Source organism: Panthera onca, chromosome A2 (assembly GCF_046562875.1).
Source record: "Panthera onca isolate mPanOnc1 chromosome A2, mPanOnc1 haplotype 2, whole genome shotgun sequence".
Lineage (NCBI taxonomy): Eukaryota > Metazoa > Chordata > Mammalia > Carnivora > Felidae > Panthera > Panthera onca.
The window spans coordinates 82,242,832-82,262,138 of record NC_138340.1 but is presented as its reverse complement, the minus strand read 5'-3'; the positions used below and the strand labels follow the sequence as shown (position 1 = coordinate 82,262,138).

The 19,307-nt window shown below is 37.0% G+C and overlaps 1 protein-coding gene across 4 annotated transcripts in view; it reads right to left on the bottom strand.

The window, feature by feature from the left end:
- Positions 1-19,307, bottom strand: part of PHTF2 (putative homeodomain transcription factor 2) — a 126,003-nt gene that overhangs the window by 88,648 nt on the left and 18,048 nt on the right. For all 4 annotated transcript variants that reach the window (XM_060632317.3, XM_060632318.3, XM_078442535.2 and 1 more), the window contains exon 2: positions 4,923-5,002. In XM_060632317.3, coding sequence (XP_060488300.3) covers positions 4,923-4,967 — 45 coding nt within the window. In that variant the 5' untranslated portion in view covers positions 4,968-5,002. The remainder of the gene's footprint in view (positions 1-4,922; positions 5,003-19,307) is intronic.

Here is a 19,307-nt window from a genome sequence, read left to right as displayed (position 1 = left end):
GACTATGGATGGCTACAATAGTACCAAATGAAGTTTAAAATAAGATGTTAAAAGAACTTTTAAAAATTTCAAAATAAATCATGCAGAGAATAATTTATTTAAAGGTACCCTGACATCATCTAATTAGATTTAATACTTTAAAACTTTTGTTTTTATTTTCTCCTCGAAATTTCACATCTGATATTAGAGTTCATGTTCACAACAGTCCACAGATCAAGTCATGGTCTTTGGGGTTAGCTAGTGCTCAGTACTCAAAACAAAAATATAAAGATGTCACCATTTTTAAGTGGAAAAGGTGACACTAAAGTGAGCTACAACTAAACATACATATGTTCAAGAAAATGAAGCTGAACATTTCTTTTTTTAAAAGAAACTTTTTTTAATGTTTATTTTTGAGAGAGAGAGAGCGCACGTGCACACACACACACACACACACAAACACACGCACGCACGCAAGTGGGGGAGGGGCAGAGAGAGAGGGAGACACAGAAACCAAAGCAGGCTCCAGGCTCTGAGCTGTCAGCACAGAGCCCAACAGGCAGGGCTCAAACTCATGGACGGCGAGATCATGACCTGAGCTGAAGTCAGACACTTAACCAACTGAGTTACCCAGGTGCCCCTGAACATTTCTTGGTTTTATTTATAGCAATACTTCCTATTATAAGCTGAATACCACTGAATGATAGGTCACAAAAATTAAAGAATGTTAAAATACTAATGTTCTAAAAATTATCTAATTGAAGACTTAGAGGGTTCAAATCAGATGCGAAAATTTTATTGTGTTTCTATATTATATACACTTTTCTGGCAATAAGATCCTGAGAATTTGGAAAGTTCATCACAATTTCAAAGGGATGATTGAAAAGCAGCTGAGAATGATTATCAAGTTAATGTAGTGAGTGGTAAGCGAAACTCAAATGAAGTTATTTGCCCATGGTCATATAATCAGCAAGTATCATATCAGCATCAGCAGTCAAGCCTTCTTTTCACTGAAACTTAAACACCTGTAAAAGGACTTTTTAAATAAATACGTATTTAAGAAAAAAACAAATCTGTATGACCTAAGAGGAGTGAAGGGAACTCTCAGGCGGATGGTAAAAGAAAACTCAAAATGGATAAAGGACCTGAATGTGAGACAGGAAACCATCAAAACCCTAGAAGAGAAAGCAGGAAAAAACCTGTCTGACCTCAGCCGCAGCAATTTCTTACTTGATACATCCCCAAAGGCAAGAGAATTAAAAGCAAATATGAACTACTGGGACCTCATGAAGATAAAAAGCTTCTGCACTGCAAAGGAAACAATCAACAAAACTAAAAGGCAACCAACGGAATGGGAAAAGATATTTGCAAATGACATATCAGACAAAGGGCTAGTATCCAAAACCTATAAAGACCTCACCAAACTCCACACCCGAAAAACAAATAATCCAGTGAAGAAATGGGCAGAAAACATGAATAGACACTTCTCTAAAGAAGACATCTGGATGGTCAACAGACACATGAAAAGATGCTCAACATCGCTCCTCATCAGGGAAATACAAATCAAAACCACACTCAGATATCACACCAGTCAGAGTGGCTAAAATGAACAAATCAGGAGACTCTAGATGCTGGCGAGGATGTGGAGAAACGGGAACCCTCTCGCACTGTTGGTGGGAATGCAAACTGGTGCAGCCGCTCTGGAAAACTGTGGAGGTTCCTCAAAAAATTAAAAATAGATCTACCCTATGACCCAGCAATAGCACTGCTAGGAATTTACCCAAGGGATACAGAAGTACTGATGCATAGGGGCACTTGTACCCCAATGTTTATAGCAGCACTCTCAACAACAGCCAAATTATGGAAAGAGCCTAAATGTCCTTCAACTGATGAATGGATAAAGCAATTGTGGTTTATATACACAATGGAATACTACGTGGCAATGAGAAAGAATGAAATATGGCCTTTTGTAGCAATGTGGATAGAACTCGAGAGTGTTATGCTAAGTGAAATAAGTCATACAGAGAAAGACAGATACCATATGCTTTCACTCTTATGGGGATCCTGAGAAACTTAACAGAATCTCATGGGGAGGGGTGAAGGAAAAAAAAAAAAGAGGTTAGAGAGGGAGGGAGCCAAAACATAAGAGACTCTTAAAAACTGAGAACAAACTGAGGGTTGATGGGGGGTGGGAGGAAGGGGAGGGTGGATGATGGGTAGTGAGGAGGGCACCTGCTGGGATGAGCACTGGGTGTTGTACGGAAACCAATTTGACAATAAATTTCATATTTAAAACAAAACAAAACAAAACAAAACAAAACAAAACACCAAGAGGGCAGATGAGAGGTGTGACATGAGAACAATCCCCCCAGAATGGAAGAGAAGGACAGAGAATTCTAGGAGGTCATTCCCAAAGGGGGATTTGTGGGGGGAGGCAAAGAACTACTAGAATATTTGAATATGACTGACTACAACAAAAGGAGTTTTATAGTTCTATCAGAGACTTTGGAGAATTAGGAAAATTAAGCAAAAGGAGGAAAAAGTTGCACAGACAGAAAACATCAGAGTATATGGCATGACATAGCTCTAAACAACACATACACAACCAGAAGCTCTGCATAGTGATTTCACCAAAATTTGTAGTCATTGGGAGGATTCGGGTAAGGAATACTGGTTGAAGAGGGACTCATAAAAAAGCTAAATCTTTATCATACAGTCAGAAATCAACAAGTAACATCTATAATGAAATAATCAAGAAAGGGCCAAGTTTAAAACACAAATACCATTAGAAAAAAAAGCAGTGTAATTTAATAGGGCACTAATGCATTTTGAATAGGACAATTATTTGTTGTATTGGGCTATGTTACAGTACAGATAAGCAAACTAAGGCCTGTGGACCAAATCTAACCCACTGCCTGTTTTTGTAAATTAATTTTTATTGGAAAACAGCCATACTCATTCATTCATTCATTTATGTACTGTCTATGGCTGCTTTTGTACCATACAACAGCAGAACTGAATAGCTGTCACAGATACGTATGACTCTCAAAGCCTAAAATATTTACTATATGGCCCTTTACAGAAAAAGTCTGCCAACCCTTGTTTAGAGTATTGCATGACATTTAGTATCTGTGATTTCTAACCCACAAATATCAGCATTCTCCCAAAAGTAATTAAGAAAACCAAAACTTCACACCCCACATTTGTAACCCATCCTTCCTAACTCCCTACCAGTGATGAGGAGTAGTAGAACTTTGGTTTCAGCTATAAAGAATGTAAAATCATTGCCTCTGGGGAGCAAAGCTCAGAAGTTGGGTAAGGACAGGGAAAGGTAGTACTGGTGGCTATTTTTTTTTTCCCAATTAGCCCAGAAACATTAATTTTTCAAAGTAGTCACATGTATTTCTTCAAGACAATTAAATTTAAAAGCAAAATTTAAAAATAGAGCAAATAAAATCTGGTTAATGGTTCTGGTGACTCAGTAACATAAAATGTGTGATTACATTTGCTAGATATAATTTGTGACATCTGTTATGGTTGCTCTGGAGAATTTTTTGGTTGCACATATCTAAAGCTGCTAGGTAAATGACCCGCAGATAAGAAGGGTATTAGTGAGCTAACTGAATGCGAGTGTAATATTTCAAACCCTCCGTTACCAAGAAAGGACAGTAAATCTAGCATGTTCTACAAATGATCTTCAGTGAAGTTTGAAATGTTTAACATAAAAAACCAGATAGATAAAATGCTTAGTAAACATTACTAACTCTCATAATAAGTAGGCATTAACAGAAAAGCTTTCAAGGATTTATGTAGGAAATAAAAAAAAATAAAAAATAATTTTGTTTTAGTTTCATTATTCAGTTTTAAGTTGAATGGAAGTTTAAAGGTAAAGATGACATGAATACAGAACTACAAAAGACAGAATTAATAGTATGATCAATGTCAATACTTCCAATTCAGTACCTTATATGAAACATGTGATCCTGTATATCTGTGGCATGTTCTACACAGAAGAGAAACACATCCAAAGACAGACTGTATTCTCAGGTTTGCTTAATCTTGAAAGCACTCTAATTACCATTTCAATTCAAGTAAACTTACAAATTGTCTGATTTTACCCCATATGAGAAAAGCTTTAAATATATAATTATATTTTGTTAATAGGGACTTGAAGAATAAGGCATCAAAAATGTTTTAAACTATGAAAACAAACATAACTCACTATATACACTAAAAATCTAAAATACTACATATAACAACATACATTTTAAAGAGTCTAAACAACACTCTTCAGGAAAAAACACTTTATTTTCAAAAAAGACATTTATTCTCTTGCACTTCATAAAAATATTACATTGAAAGCTTATTTTGAAATATATAGAGGACACAGCTAGTTTAGTAGTTAGGACAATTAATCCTAAAACATCAAAATAAACATTTTACTATTTTGGTTTGAAAAACACAGACCTCAAAGGTTTATTTTATTTTATTGAAAAGATTCAACTGTTGAGTTGAACTTACAAGAAACAGATTAAGACTATATTTTCTAGATATAAAAAGTTATAAAATTACAAGACTTCTGCTAACCTAGCTTTAAAAGAAGTTAATGCAAGAAAAATTTAATGCTTTTATAAAATGCTAATTATATTCAAAGTCCTGGAAATCTGGCTTATATTATAACTGAAAATAATTAATCTAGCTACTTTAATAATGTGGAGTAAACAGTGGAGAAAAACACTGTGAAGCATCATCTTTCTAATTTCTTTAGAAATAAAATTAGCACAAGAAAAACCAAAATGCTCCCATTCCACTCAAAAGATCCTGAAATCTATATGTCATTATTTCAGGTAATATTTGACATAAACCCATAGCACCTTAAGAAAAAGCATGCATTTTTAGAATAAAAATATTTAAAAGGTTGAAAGCTTTGACGATCAACTTACCTTCTTTTGATACCAGACTATAGCATCTGTGACTTTGGACGCCATTTATTCCACTGAAATCACACATTCGTCATTTTAGGCTGTGCAAGAGAGAAAAACACACAGACGACTTTATTTCCAACGTCCAAAATGAGACTAAACAACACGCGAACATAGCACTCTGGTTACTTGCAGAGCAAGGGGTGTATGACTATACTTGTATTACACCCTTCCTCATTACTATTTTAGCAACAGGTTCTCTTAAGTAAACAAAAATCAGTTGCCATAATAAAAGGATCTTTCTAAGAGAATGTAACACTTGAATTTTCTAACAAGATGGATTTTTTTAAATAAGCCTTTTAAATAAATTTCAGAATTTCCCAGGTTATACTGGAACTTCTTCATTTAAAAGTAGAAATCCATTCATTCACTCAGTAACAGATCAGTTTTGCTACAGTTCCTATCTAGGAACTAGTGCCAATTACTGTTGCTAAAGGATGGCTTGATAAAGATGCCAAAGTTTATAATCATATTTAATGCTCCTTGGTACTCAGTAAACAGAACTTCGAACTAAAATCAAATAACTGGAGAAACTTAACTAATTTATGTTAAATACTAAATTGATATCAGGGTTAGTTACAGAGGAATAATTAATATTAAACACTTCCCAGATATCAGTCTGCTAATCTTCAGAAATTTACCACAGACCATTTCATAAGCATATTGTGTGTGTTTGTCTAAAAGAGTTCTGGATTCAAAACTTAATGGTTCCTTAGCCCTGGAGAGAATTAATTCCAGGCTGATTCCAGTTAACTCTGGAATACTTCTTTAGTCATAAGACCAGGCTGGCATGGAGGGTATGGTGTTAAGGATGAGCCTAAACAGGTTCAAACACAAACACTTGCCCCAGAACTCATTACAAACCAAGATCATCTAAGGCTACAGAGGATGTCAGGGAAATCCTGGGAGTAAAGTACCCTAGTGAGCACATGCAGGTCTGCAACTTTAGAGATGCTACTGCTACAGAGTCTGCCCAGAGTAAACAAAATACCAGGTTTACAAATCATTCTTGGAAGCATATGAGGATTCAAATATAAAGAAAATTACTATCCACAAGTTCAAATGTTCAGATGATCAGTCTCTAAATAAAATTTAAGGCAGAATTTACTTGATGTGTGTATTTTTGAAAGTGTTATAAACCAGATTGTTTTATTACCTTTCCTATGATAATAATAATTCCATCTTTAACTGACCAAATTCAACCAAACTATGTTTTGAAATTCCGGACAAACGGAGGAGCATAGAGTCTAAAGACCTGGATTCAAATACTGTCTTCCACTATCTGGTATGTAATATTGAAAAAGCAACTTAATCTCTCTAACCTGTTTCTTTCACTAGTACAATAGGAATGACTATCTGTTCATCCCTTGGAGGGTTTTGTGACTGATAAGATGATATACATAAAATGCCTACCAGAGTCCAGTACGTAGAACAGATGTTAATTATGATTATTTTTATTATTAATTTTATATTTAAAAATCCTGCAAGCCAAGAACTGGGAAGTGTTTATATTTCCTTTTTTAAACATGGCAAAAGGTTTAGAGAAGGAATACCTGTAATCAGTTTTTGTTGACATTTAAAATAAAAATAGCTACCAGACTATCATAAAATCACAATGTCAATTTCCAACTACATGCACATGGGAGTATTTAGAGATTTCAAAGTTCACCGCCATTGAAGTTAGTCAGGTATGGCTACTTCCATTTTTCTCACCAGGGTTTTTGGGGAAGCTTTCCCTTACTACTGATTTAAAATCTCTCATTTTGGGGGCGTCTAGGTGGCTCAGTCATTTGATTGTCTGACTCTTGATTTAGCCTCAGGTCATGATTGATCCCAGGGTTATGGGATCTAGCCTTGAGTCGGGCTCTGTGCTGGGCATGGAGCCTGCTTGGGATTCTCTCTCTCCCTCTGCCCCTTTTCCCCATTCGTTCTCTCTCTCTCTCTCTCACTCTCTCTTTCCCTAATTAAAAAAACTAAAATTAAAAAAATTAAAAAAAAATAAAATCAGGGTGCCTAGGTGGCTCAGTCAGTTAAAGCGTCCAACTTAGGCTCAGGTCATGATCTCAGAGTTTGTGGGTTTGAGCCCCACATTGGGCTCTGTGCTGACAGCTCAGAGTCTGGAGCCTGCTTAGGATTCTGCGTCTCCCTCGCTTTCTGCCCCTCCCCCACTCATGCTCTCATCCTCTCTCTCTCTCTCTCTCTCTCTCTCTCTCTCTCAAAAATGAATAAACACTAAAAAATAAAATAAAATAAAATAAAATAAAATAAAATAAAAAAAATAATATCTCCCATTTTTTTTTCCTAGACATCTCTGAGAGTAGTTCATTAGCTTCAACACATTTCATCCTAGAAGTTTTTTCCATTCATTCTCCCCTCTCCTGCCCTTCACCTTTGCCAAATGCAAAAGCAGAAAAAATGGTACAAAAACTATGAGAATCTCAACATTTCACTTTAACCTCCTTTCTCTTTACCTAATCTTTATTGACAAAAATTCCAGGTTATCTACCAAGATAAAAGATCCTCTCTCCTAATCCTCCAGGAGTGCAAATAATATGCATTTCATATACAAAATGTGAAAGGATTTTTTATTCACTCCATCTATTAAATGTATGAGATATTTAATACATTTGGGGAATCTTTAAGTGGTTACATATAAACAGTAATAACTTTTTTAAAAAAAGCTTCAATGAAAGTGAGGAAAACATTGCCTGCTTCAAATAAAATGATCTAAAAGATTATTTTTTAATATACTTTGGTTTACACCAAGCTACACTTAGAAATAAATTTTGAAAATCATTTATAACAGGACACAAAGTATATGAAATGTTATAAACATTTTATTTGTATTTCTTTGGATCTACAGAAATAAAAAGTCAATCTACTTTTTTTTTTTAAACAAGCCTTTCCTCAGTAATGGCAAGGTTTGTTCTGCAAACTCATTTAATAGTTTTTCCATTGTGTCAACAGCCTTTCAGTGACACAAGTGGCTCATACCTATTTTTAAAACAGGTTTTACAGCATGCTGAGATAGATTTCTGAATTGGACATCTGAAAAAGTACACTCAGAGACACCCAAATTTCATACAACAAGAATAAGTCAACAAACGATTTCATGAATAATTAAGATGATTCTAACAGTCCAGAAACACAGGTTTACAGTCTCTATCATATTGATAGTTCATGCTGTTTTTAATGCTACATTATGACACTAAAGTTAATTTACAGACAAAAAGAGGGGCATAGAAAGCTTACTGGGTACCTTGAATTGAGAACCTTAATCTTTTTTGATCAACTGATCTCAGAGAAGGATGGGTATTAAGATATAGAAATAATCCAATTATAAACCACAGAGCTAACTGCAGACATAACATTTAAATATCAGTATAGACAGTTACTCTGAGCTAATTCTCTCCTTAACACTGCTTTAATCATTATACCTTGTCAAAACACCTGAAAATACTTTACTATGTCAAGGACAACGCAAAATGCATTTATGATGCTAAAGCCCAGGGTAGAGAAAAAGGACGACTACAAAGAGATCGTATGTTGAGTACACCTTTATAAAATCTCACTATCACAAATATAGTAATGCCCAAGGGTATTCTTTGTAGCTTAAAAAAAAGGGGGGGGGGAGGTTTTTAACCATTCCCTATGTTAGAACAAAACCCAATCTATCAAAGACTAGGGGCACCTGGGTGGCCCAGTCAGTTAAGCGTCTGACTTCAGCTTAGGTCATGATCTCATGGTTGGAGAGTTGAGCCCCGTGTTGGACTCTGTGCTCACAGCTAAGAGCCTGGAGCCTGCTTTGGATTCTGTGTCTTCCTCTCTCTCTCTTTGCCCCTCTGTGTGCCCCTCTGGCTCACACTCTGTCTTTCTCTCTCTCAAAAATAAACATTAAAAAAATGTTAAAAAAAAAAAAAAAAGAAAAAAAAAAAACAAAAACAAACCCAGTCTATCAAACACTACAAATGTTATAAGGAACTTCTCTCATTATTCTGAAACAAACTTCTCTGCTTTACCATGGTTCTCACCATGCTCCAAAACAACTCATTCATGCCCACCCCTGATGCTTCGCCTGTGCTGTTATTCTCATTCCTTTTCTCCACTCAACCATCCTCTTCAATCAGTTAGAATCCTACTTACTCTAAAATAAAGCTTCTTGCAAGTGTTCACTTGGACAAAAAGTGCTGAAGCTTGATGTCTCTTTCAGACTGGTCTGTACTAATAAATCTGGTATTTAAATAAAAATGAAAAGCAGTATAGCCACATGTCATTTGATTACATGTAAACACTGTAAAGGAAAAAAACAGATGCATCTTTCTTCCTTTGTGTCTCTAAATACCCAGTACTTTAAAATAGGCGTAGAGGAAGTAGAGCAGAGAAAAAGCAATGACTAAGCATCAGGAGAATTGGGTTCTAGATCCAAGTTCTGACGCTAAATGAGATGTGCTTTTGAATTAGTTACTGAGTTCTCTGGGCCTTAGTTTCTCACTAGTGCCATCTAGCCAAACATTCCACAACTCAATAAAGACTAAACAACTAACAATTCTAATAATGTACAGGAGTTTCTCTGCATTCCTTTACTAACTCACCCCAAAACACGACCATTAGTTAAACCAGTGTTACATAAATGGAACTTAACGTAATAAAACCTTTAGACAAAATGGAACATGGGTTATTTTTAAAAGGCAGTTTATGCAAATCTCCTCAGACCCTGATTTCATTATTAGTCTGTTCAACAACCTTGTATCACTGTCTACTGCCTTTACAAACCTATCTAGACCCTCTACCCTTTAGAATTAGACTTTTTAAAATCTCACCCTAACCAACTTACCAACATTACTGCTATCATCTTCTCATACACCCTATTTCATTCATTCATTCCTTTATTCATGCACTCATTTATTTATTTACAACCAGGTTGGTTAGCATATAGTGCAATAATGATTTCAGGAGTAGAATCCAGTGATTCATCCCCTACATATAACACCCAGTGCTCATCACAAGTGTCCTCCTTAATGCCCCTTGCCCATTTAGTCCATCCTCTCACCCACAACCCCTCCAGCAACTCTGTCTGTTCTCCATATTTAAGAGTCTTTTACATGGGGCACCTGGGTGGCTCAGTCGGTTAAGTGTCAGACTCTCGATTTCAGCTCAGGTCATGATCTCACCGCTTGAGGGATCGAGCCCCGTGTTGGGCTCCAAACTGACAGTACGAAGCTTGCTTGGGATCCTCTCTCTCTCTGCTCTCCCCTGCTTATTCTTCCTCTCTCTCTCAAAATAAATAAATAAACTTAAAAAAGAGTCTCTTATGTTTTGTCGCCCTCTCTGTTTTTATATTATTTTTGCTTCCCTTATGTTCATCTGTTTTCATACATCTTGTTTCAACCATACCATATTTTCCTACACTTTTCCACCTCTGTGTCAAAATTAACACTTCTCTTTACAAAACAAGGGGGATTTCCAGAAGGCATCCTAAATTCCACTTTCTCTACAAGTTTCTCCCAAATTTCTCCACTAAAGATTTCTCATCCTGTTCTGTGTTCCCATTATACTTAGTGTATACTCTGTGTACTTGCTGATATGTGGCCCCGTCCCATCTATAAATTTTTTGAGAGCAGTCCAATGTTGTCATTATCTCTGAATTCTCATAATAGCTTTTTTGTATATATTAAACACAATGTTTACCAACCAAATCTAAAAACTGCTAATGAAAGCACACCCACAGATGAGTCCATTTAAGGACCACAATTGAAAATTCTACCCATCAAACTCCTGCACTACTGTGACACGTGCATAAATACAGAAACATACTCTTTCCTAACACTAAGAGGTATAAAAATATTGTGAAGTATAATAAATATGGCTTATTTACTGACATATCACTCAATCAACAAATATATAAATATTTGTAGATTTAAAAAGTATAAAGTAAAGGAGTTAAAGTCAAACCTGCCAACTCTAGTCTAACTTCATTCTTAAATGCTAAAATTAAATATAACTCAGTGACTTCCTCCACAGCTAAAATAAGCCTTTTTTTTTTTTTTTTTTTTTTGCTTCAGAAACTAGGAACAAAGCTGTTCTGACCTTAGAAAGGCAATGAATGCTAAAGTTCAAGTCAAAATTTGCTACACTGGTAGCAAAGTTGGGAAGACAATGAAACTCTGGTAGAAGGAACATGGTATGGGCTGAAGGAAATCTACCAGCTTCAAGGCAGCTACTTTCTAATCATGGGACCCACAGATTGTTAAAATTTCCTGCAAAATTTTAAATCTGGAATGAGGATACGATTTCAAAGAAATGTTGTGAAGAATAAATACCACACACTACATGTTTAAAGTTGTTTTCAATCTTAGGACAGAAAAATGAAATGGAAAATAAGGTCTAATAAAAAGAGCTATACATTTCCTCTTTTACCAGTTCATAAAAAGAATATTTTTTTTTTTTAATTTTTTTAACATTTATTTATTTTTGAGACAGAGACAGCATGAACAGGGGGAAGGTCAGAGAGAGAGGGCAACACAGAATCTGAAACAGGATCCAGGCTCTGAGCTGTCAGCACAGAGCCTGACGTGGGGCTTGAACTCACGGACCGTGAGATCATGACCTGAGCTGAAGTCGATACTTAACCAACTGAGCCACCCAGGTGCCCCTAAAAAGAATATTTGTAATTCTTATTTCCCTGCATGGAACCAGTGCATAGTCTGTATATTTGAGGCTGGAAGATAACACCTAATCTAAGAAGGAAAATTTTAAGCATGTAACTCTCTAAATCTGTATTTACAAAAACATTTTGTGCTACTGTGAAATCCAAGAGAATCCCTAGAGTGATAGTTTTAATACTACCCACAAAGACCTCTTTGGAACTTCCTGATGGGTACAACCAACCCACCCTGTATGTCCCTTAATGCAACATTGTAAATTTCAGGGTTTCTTAACCTTAGCATATACCCACATCATCTCTATTTCTTGAGCATTTGGGGGGCTTTTCTTTTTTTTTTTTTAAAGTACTTAATATTTTTGACTGTTGTGCCACTTAGAAAAAATCAATGAGATACAGTCTAAATGGCTTAACTTCCTCATTTACTCACAAGAAATTTTTACCATCAAGCAATCAGGCGCCACTCAAATATAGACATGTTGGGGTGCCTGGGTGTCTTAGTTAAGCGTCTGACTTCAGCTCAGGTCATGATCTCGTAGTGCTTTGTGAGTTCCAGCCCCGCATTGGGCTCTGTGCTGCCCGCTCAGAGCCTGGAGCTGCTTCGGATTCTGTGTCTCCCTCTCTTCTGCCCCTCCCCCGCTCACACTCTGTCTCTATCTCTCCTTCAAAAATAAATAAACATTAAAAAAAATTTTTAAATATAGATATGTTATTACTGGCCTCTAGTAGAAACATTCACTAAATAAATGGCCCAGGTACTCTTTATCAAAATAATAATGCACTAAATGATATTCAAATGGTTTAAAGATTTAATAGATCTTAAAAATGATTTTACTTAGAGATTAAAATAGTTAACTATACCTCATCAAAAATGCCATGAATACAATTTGAAAATCATTAGAGATATTTAATCTGATCATTTAATAAAAATACTTATTTACTGAATACCTACTACTAATACTGTACTATTCTAGGCACTGAGGATACAAAAGTGAACACCAAACAAGGTCTCTGCCCTGATTAAACTTACACTGCAAAGAGAAAAGACAGAAAATGAACAAACAAGATAACGTGGTGTTGAAGAAGTGCCATAAAAGAAATGAACAGGGAAATATGATTGGGACAGGGTGGGAAACTTTTGAAAAGAATGGTCAAGAAATCCCAGTGAGATGACATGTGAATTGAGATCTTAGGGACGATAACAGCCAACTATATGAAGAATTGAGGGAGGACACCCTGAGCAGAGGGAGGAGCAAACACAAAGACCTTGAGGTGGGAATGAGCTTGGTATTTCTAAGGAACAGAAAGGAAGCCAATGTGACACAAGTGACAGTGATTCAAGATGATGTATTAAAGGGAGGTAGGGGTCATGGGATCCCAGGCACCATAGCAAATAATTTTATTACAAAGATAGGAAGTCACTGAAGTGATTTGAGAATGCAGTAATATTCTATTTTGCAAAGACCACTCTGACAACTCTATAGAGAACAGACTGGACTGAAGAGCTAGAGTGGAAGCAGTGATGCTAGTTAGATGCTAGTTAAGAAAGTCTTAATCCCATGTAGAAGATAACAACATATTGGGCTCAGGTGCAATCAGGAGAGATGGCACTAAGTGGGCAGTTCTGAGTTTTATTTATGGGTAAAATCTACAAGACCTGGAAACGGACTAGGATGAAGCAGGTTGGGGAAAGGGATTAGAAAGAAGAATCTAGATTTTTGCCTTGAACCATTTTCTGAGATGGACACACACTAAAAAAAAGTTTATGAGAGTAAATACAAAAATTTCAGACCTGTTAAAGTGACTAGACATTAAAGTAAAGAAGTCAAACAGGTAGTTGGAGAGATGGGTCTGAAGCTGGAGGAGACCAAGAAGGATAGAGATATGGATTTGGGAACCATAAACACATTGTCAATATTTAAAATCAGAGGTGGATTATACAGATATATGCATTTGTCAAAAGTGAACAAATGCATACTTAATTGAAAGATGTGCCTTTCAAAGATCACTTCAATATAGATCATGTGACTGACTTATAACAGCCACTGTTATTAGCAGCCAAACCAAATCTAATGGATACTGTTGGGCATACTTTTGGTTCACTCTTCTTTTCCAACAAAACTTTGTAAACACTGCTCTGGTGTCTTCTGGCTATTGACTGCAATTGAGGAGTCTGCAGTCAGCTAAATTTGTGTCCCTGCTTCTATAGGTCATGTTCTCTTTTTGTCCAGGATGCCAAAATAATTCTCTCATTTTTAAAGTTAGTTATTTCTAAGGTACAGTCAATTTTAATCATTTCATAAATTCTCCCCCCTGCAATTCAGTGTCGTTCAACCTGAAAATGCAGGTTTTATTTCAGAATATTTCTGAGTAATTGTTTCTTTTCCATTTGTTGTAATCTCTGTCAGGGATACACGCTATTCTTATCCAGGACAGTCTTTTCGTGGTCATTTCTTTCCTTTATTTCTTTCCTGTGGCATATCTGTAGAGCTGCCATGCCTTTTTTTTTTTTTTTTTTTTTTTAAATCTTGATGGTGTTTAACATGGGGAGGGCTGTGCTAAGCTCCTACTTATTCTGATATCCAATAGGTTCTGCTTAACAACTTCAACACCGTTCTCACTGTAGCTGGGATCATTTTTATTTCTGTGCTGACATATGCAGGCATAGACAGACAGACAGACACACACACACGCATGCACGCACACACACACACACACACACACACACACACACAGTCTTCAATTTGAGAACTGGATACTGCTTTTCATCTATTTTTCTATAACCCAAAGATGCAGGAAATGGGGTACTTCTGAATGCTGAAATTTCATTAGGTATCTTGTATGAGGATCTATCCCTCCAGTCAGAAGGCTATTACACCTTTGTGGGCTTTGGCTCTTGTCCTTTACCAAAGCGTAATTAAAATGGCAATGTTCCCTGACTCTGTGAGGCTCAGCATCAGTATGAAGATTCTTCCTTGACTTTTCGCTCCCTATGCACCTCTTAGCTCTGCCTCCAGGGGCAGTATTATTGAGCTTGCTTACTGTTTTGTAGGCCTTGTCTTCCTTAGTCTGGCTTCTGGGATTTGCAGCGGGAATTACCAACCTCATCTGACACACCTTTTAGCTTCTCATTCTTTCCTTGGCCTCTAGTTTTTTAAGTATTTGGCATAAGTTCACACATACCCCTCTTTTGTCCTCTTCTATTTCAATTTTTGCCCTCTCCTCTTCCCACCCACTTTTTCCTTCTTTTTTTGGTTTTAGTGAAGAAAAGGTCTGTGATCCTACTTCATTTTTATTCAGAAACTCTACCCTTACTTTTTTTCAACATTTATGTTTTAAGTACTAAACGTAATCTTTTAAGTTACTGACACAACTGAAAAGTAAAATTTAATTATTCTAAGATAGAGTTGTTAAATGTAAAAAAAATAAATAAATAAAAGACAACAGACTCCAAATAGAGTCACTTGTGCTAAACCCCATGTCAGCAAACCAAGACTTAATACCTAACCTAACTGCAGCTTCAACTCCTCCCAGGAATGTCATCTTAAACCAGTGAATCTGGAATTTCCTGGTCAGCACTAGTGAGGTAGTCTGTCTAACAGACCCCTTCCGACCCCCAAAGAAAGATGAATTAATCTGCTCTTTCCTTGTCCCTACTCCTTCTGCCTATAAAAGTGTTCCATTTTGTTCAGCTTTTTGGAGCTCCTTTCTATTTGCTAAACGGGATGCTGCCCAATTCATGAATTATTGAATAAAGCCAAATGGATCTTTAAATTTACTCGGTTGTATTTTATTTTTTAATAAAACTAACAACAGCTGCATTTTTACTTCTGTTATTCCTAACAGAAGGAAGTACAGAGAAGACACCCAGTTTCACTTCTTCTTTTCAATTCAAGACACTCAACAGAAAATATGGGACCATAAATTAAGCTTTTCTGTGAACCTGTAATAAGTACCTCCAAGAAAAAAAAATAAAATGCATTTTCCCTTCTCAAATTGACTCCTCTTTTACCATCTATTCAATCTCCTATGCACACAAGGAACGCTAGAAACTTTTTTGCCTTCTCCCTTTCCCACCACCACTAGTTTTTTATATGTGGCACATAGGAACCATTCAGTAAACATGAAGGAGTAAATAAATATAGTCTACTTTGTCATGCTGCCAACACATCTCTCCTATAACCCTTCCGGGCCCATTATCAGGTCTGGTGCAAGTAAGTCACCATCATCTATTACCAAGAACACTCTAACAGTCTCTTACTACTTCTTCATTTTCTTTTTTTTTATTAAAAAAAATTTTTTTTAATGTTTATTTATTTTTGAGAGAGACAGAGAAAGAATGCGAGTGGGTTAGGGGCAGAGAGAGAGGGAGACACAGAAGCAGAAGCAGGCTCCAGGCTCTGAGCTGTCAGCACAGAGCCCGACACGGAGCTCGAACCCATGGACTGCGAGATCATGACCTGAGCCGAAGTTGGACGCTTAACTGACTGAGACACCCAGGTGCCCCACTACTTCTTCATTTTCTGAACTCCTGACCTCCTCATGTCTATCTCCTCTTCAAAAATATCTAATGATTTCCCATTGCCTAAGAAAAGAGTTTAATCAGGGGCGTCTGGGTGGCTCAGTTGGTTAAGCATCTGACTCAGGCATGACCAGTTTCGGCTCAGGTCATGATCTCATGTTTTGCAGTTTTGAGCCCCACATCAGGCTCTGCGCTGACAGTGTTGAGCTGCTCAGGATTCTCCCTCTCTCCTTCTCTCTCTCTGCCCTTCCCTTGCTCATGTGCTCTTTCTCAAAATAAATAAATAAATAAACTTAAAAAAAAAAAAAAAGCTTAATTAGTATAGTAGACAACCCCCCCCTTTTTCACAACCTGATCATAGATTTATTGCCTTTACAATCAGTAGCAGCTATCTTCTTCCACACACGACCTCTCAGCTACCCTCTCCAATTTACCATTCATATACATATCCTACAATCTAGCCATGTGGGTTTCTGAATGTACCATACATTTTCATGCTTGCCTTCCAGTCCTGGTCATATTTCCTCTGTCTAAAATAATTTTTATCAGGGAGCTCGGGTGGCTCAGTTGGTTAAGTGTCCGATTCTTGATTTCGGCTCAGGTTATGATCTCACAGTTCATGAGGTTGAGCCCCGAGTCGGGCTCTGAGCTGACAATACCAAGCTTACTTGGTATTCTCTCTCTTTGCCTCTCTCCCATTCTCTCTCTCTCTCAAAATAAACATTTTTTTTAATTAAAAATAAAATAAAATAACTTTATCCCTGTTCTGACCTATTTGACAAGACACATTGGATTCTTCTAGGCCAAGTTCATCAGGAAATTAAATTTTGAGAACATACAAGCAGTAGCATTCAAATGACTTAATTAGAGAGTAATTTTATAGTTACGTATTTTAAACTACTAGAAAAAAAAAAGGCTAATTAAACACGGCATTGAACTTTACTCCTTTACGCTATGTAACTGAGGGGTGCCTGGGAGCTCAGTCAGTTAAGGGTCAACTCTTGATTTTGGCTCAGGTCATGACCTCACAGTTTGTGAGTTTGAGCCCCAACCTGGGCTCTGCTCTGACAGCACAGAGCCTACTTGGGATTCTCTCTCTCCTCTCTCTGCCTCTCCCTCACTCATGCTCCTGTGTGCACACTCTTTCTCTCTCAAAATAAATAAACTTAAAAAATATATAATATATAAGGGAAATTACAGCAAAGGCATACATATATATGCACAGGTAAATAGAAAACAAAAATAAAAATGAAGCTTTAAATAAGATGTATGACTAGTAACTAACCTTGCAGATCTGAGAAAGCAGAACATGATAGTGGACAAAAGAGAACATCAACCCAATTTATACCATAAAAATCAACAAAAGCTTCAAGGACTGTGGCCCAGGTTCCACTGGAAGTAGGAGTAAAGGTGGGGCTGAAAGGAGGTCTAGTTAAAAGCTATTAAAGCAGCAGATGTGCATTCTCACTCCATACTATAATAGTGACTATTTCTCCATGCCCCTGTAGATCACCAAGTCACATGTGTATCTAAAGACAGGTAGGGGCGCCTGGGTGGCTCAGTCGGTTGAGCGTCCGACTTCGGCTCAGGTCACGATCTCGCGGTTCGCGGGTTCGAGCCCCGCGTCGGGCTCTGGGCTGATGGCTCAGAGCCTGGAGCCTGCTTCCGATTCTGTGTCTCCCTCTCTCTCTGCCCCCCCCCCCGTTCATGCTGTGTCTCTCTCTGTCTGAAAAATAAATAAACGTTAAAAAAAAAAAAAAAAAAAAATAAAGACAGGTAAATACAATATCAACTAAAAATGTTGAAAGTATTTGCCCCTGGGAAAGGGAAAATGTGGGGAAGGTGTTCTAGGGTTGTTATTTTTCCTAAACTTTGTATAACCATCTCTTTGTGATATTTTGATTCATAGTAAGAAATGTAGTTGACCCTTGAACTCAGCGGTTGGAGTACAGACCCCCCTGCAAAGTCAAAAATCCACACGTAACTTCTGACTTCCCTAAAACTCAACTACTAATAGGCTATTGTTGACTAGAAGCCTTACTGATAACATAAACAGCCAATTAACACATATCTTGTATATGTATTATTATGTATTATTACCCTACAGTAAAGTAAGCTAGAGAAAGAAAATGTTATTAAGAAAATGATAAGGAAGAAAAAAATACATCTGCAGTACTACACTGTACTTATGGGAAAAAAATCTGCATATAACTGGACTCACAGCGCTCAAACCCGTTTTTGAAAGGTCAACCATGTTTGGTCTTCATTCTTATTACAGACACAGAGCTCCTAAAACCCTCTGAATTTCCTATGGGGGGAATGCTAAAGGGTCTTTTGTTATGTTAATAAGGTGACTTTCGGAAAGCACCTGAACAAGGACACTCTTTGCCAGTGGAGTCAAAGAGATTGGAACTTTCAGTCCTAGTACTCCCTACCCTTCCCTCAACCTCCTGGGGGCAGAGAACAGCTGGAGATGGAGTTCAGTGATTCAGTCAATTGTGTCTATATAATAAAGCCTCCATAAAAAACAAAAGTTCAGGATTTGGAAAGCTTCCAGGTTGGAGACCATGTGGAGATCTGGGGACAGTTAAGTGTGCGCAGACAGCATGGAAGCTCTAGGTCCCTTTCCCCATATCATGTCCTCTATGAATCTGCTGTATCTGTCTCTTCTGAGTTACATCTTTTTGTAATAAACCAGTAATCTAGTAGGTAAAATGTTTCTCTGAGTAGTGTGAACTGCTCTAGCAAATTAACTGACCTCCAGGAGGGGGTGGTGGGAACCTCCAATCTATATGTAAGTCAAAAGCCCAGGGGATGGTCTGGACTTGTGAATGACATCTGAGGCAGGGGGAGGGGCAGTCTTGCATGACTGAGTCCTTACCTGGTAGGATGTGATGTTATCTCCAGAAAGATAGTGTCAGAATTGAGTTGAATTATAGGACACCCAGCTGATGCTGGAGAATTGCTTGGTGGCGGGGGAAAAACACACACATTGGAATTGGTACCAGAATTATACTCTTAAGACATGTATCTGTGGAACTCTGATAAAAATTACAACTTGAACCAAGTTTTAGATTTCAATTTCCAAAGTTATAGCTTCAGTAAACTGGAATCCTAGTATTCATAAACATGATTCAATTATGTAAGTATATTCCAAAACATT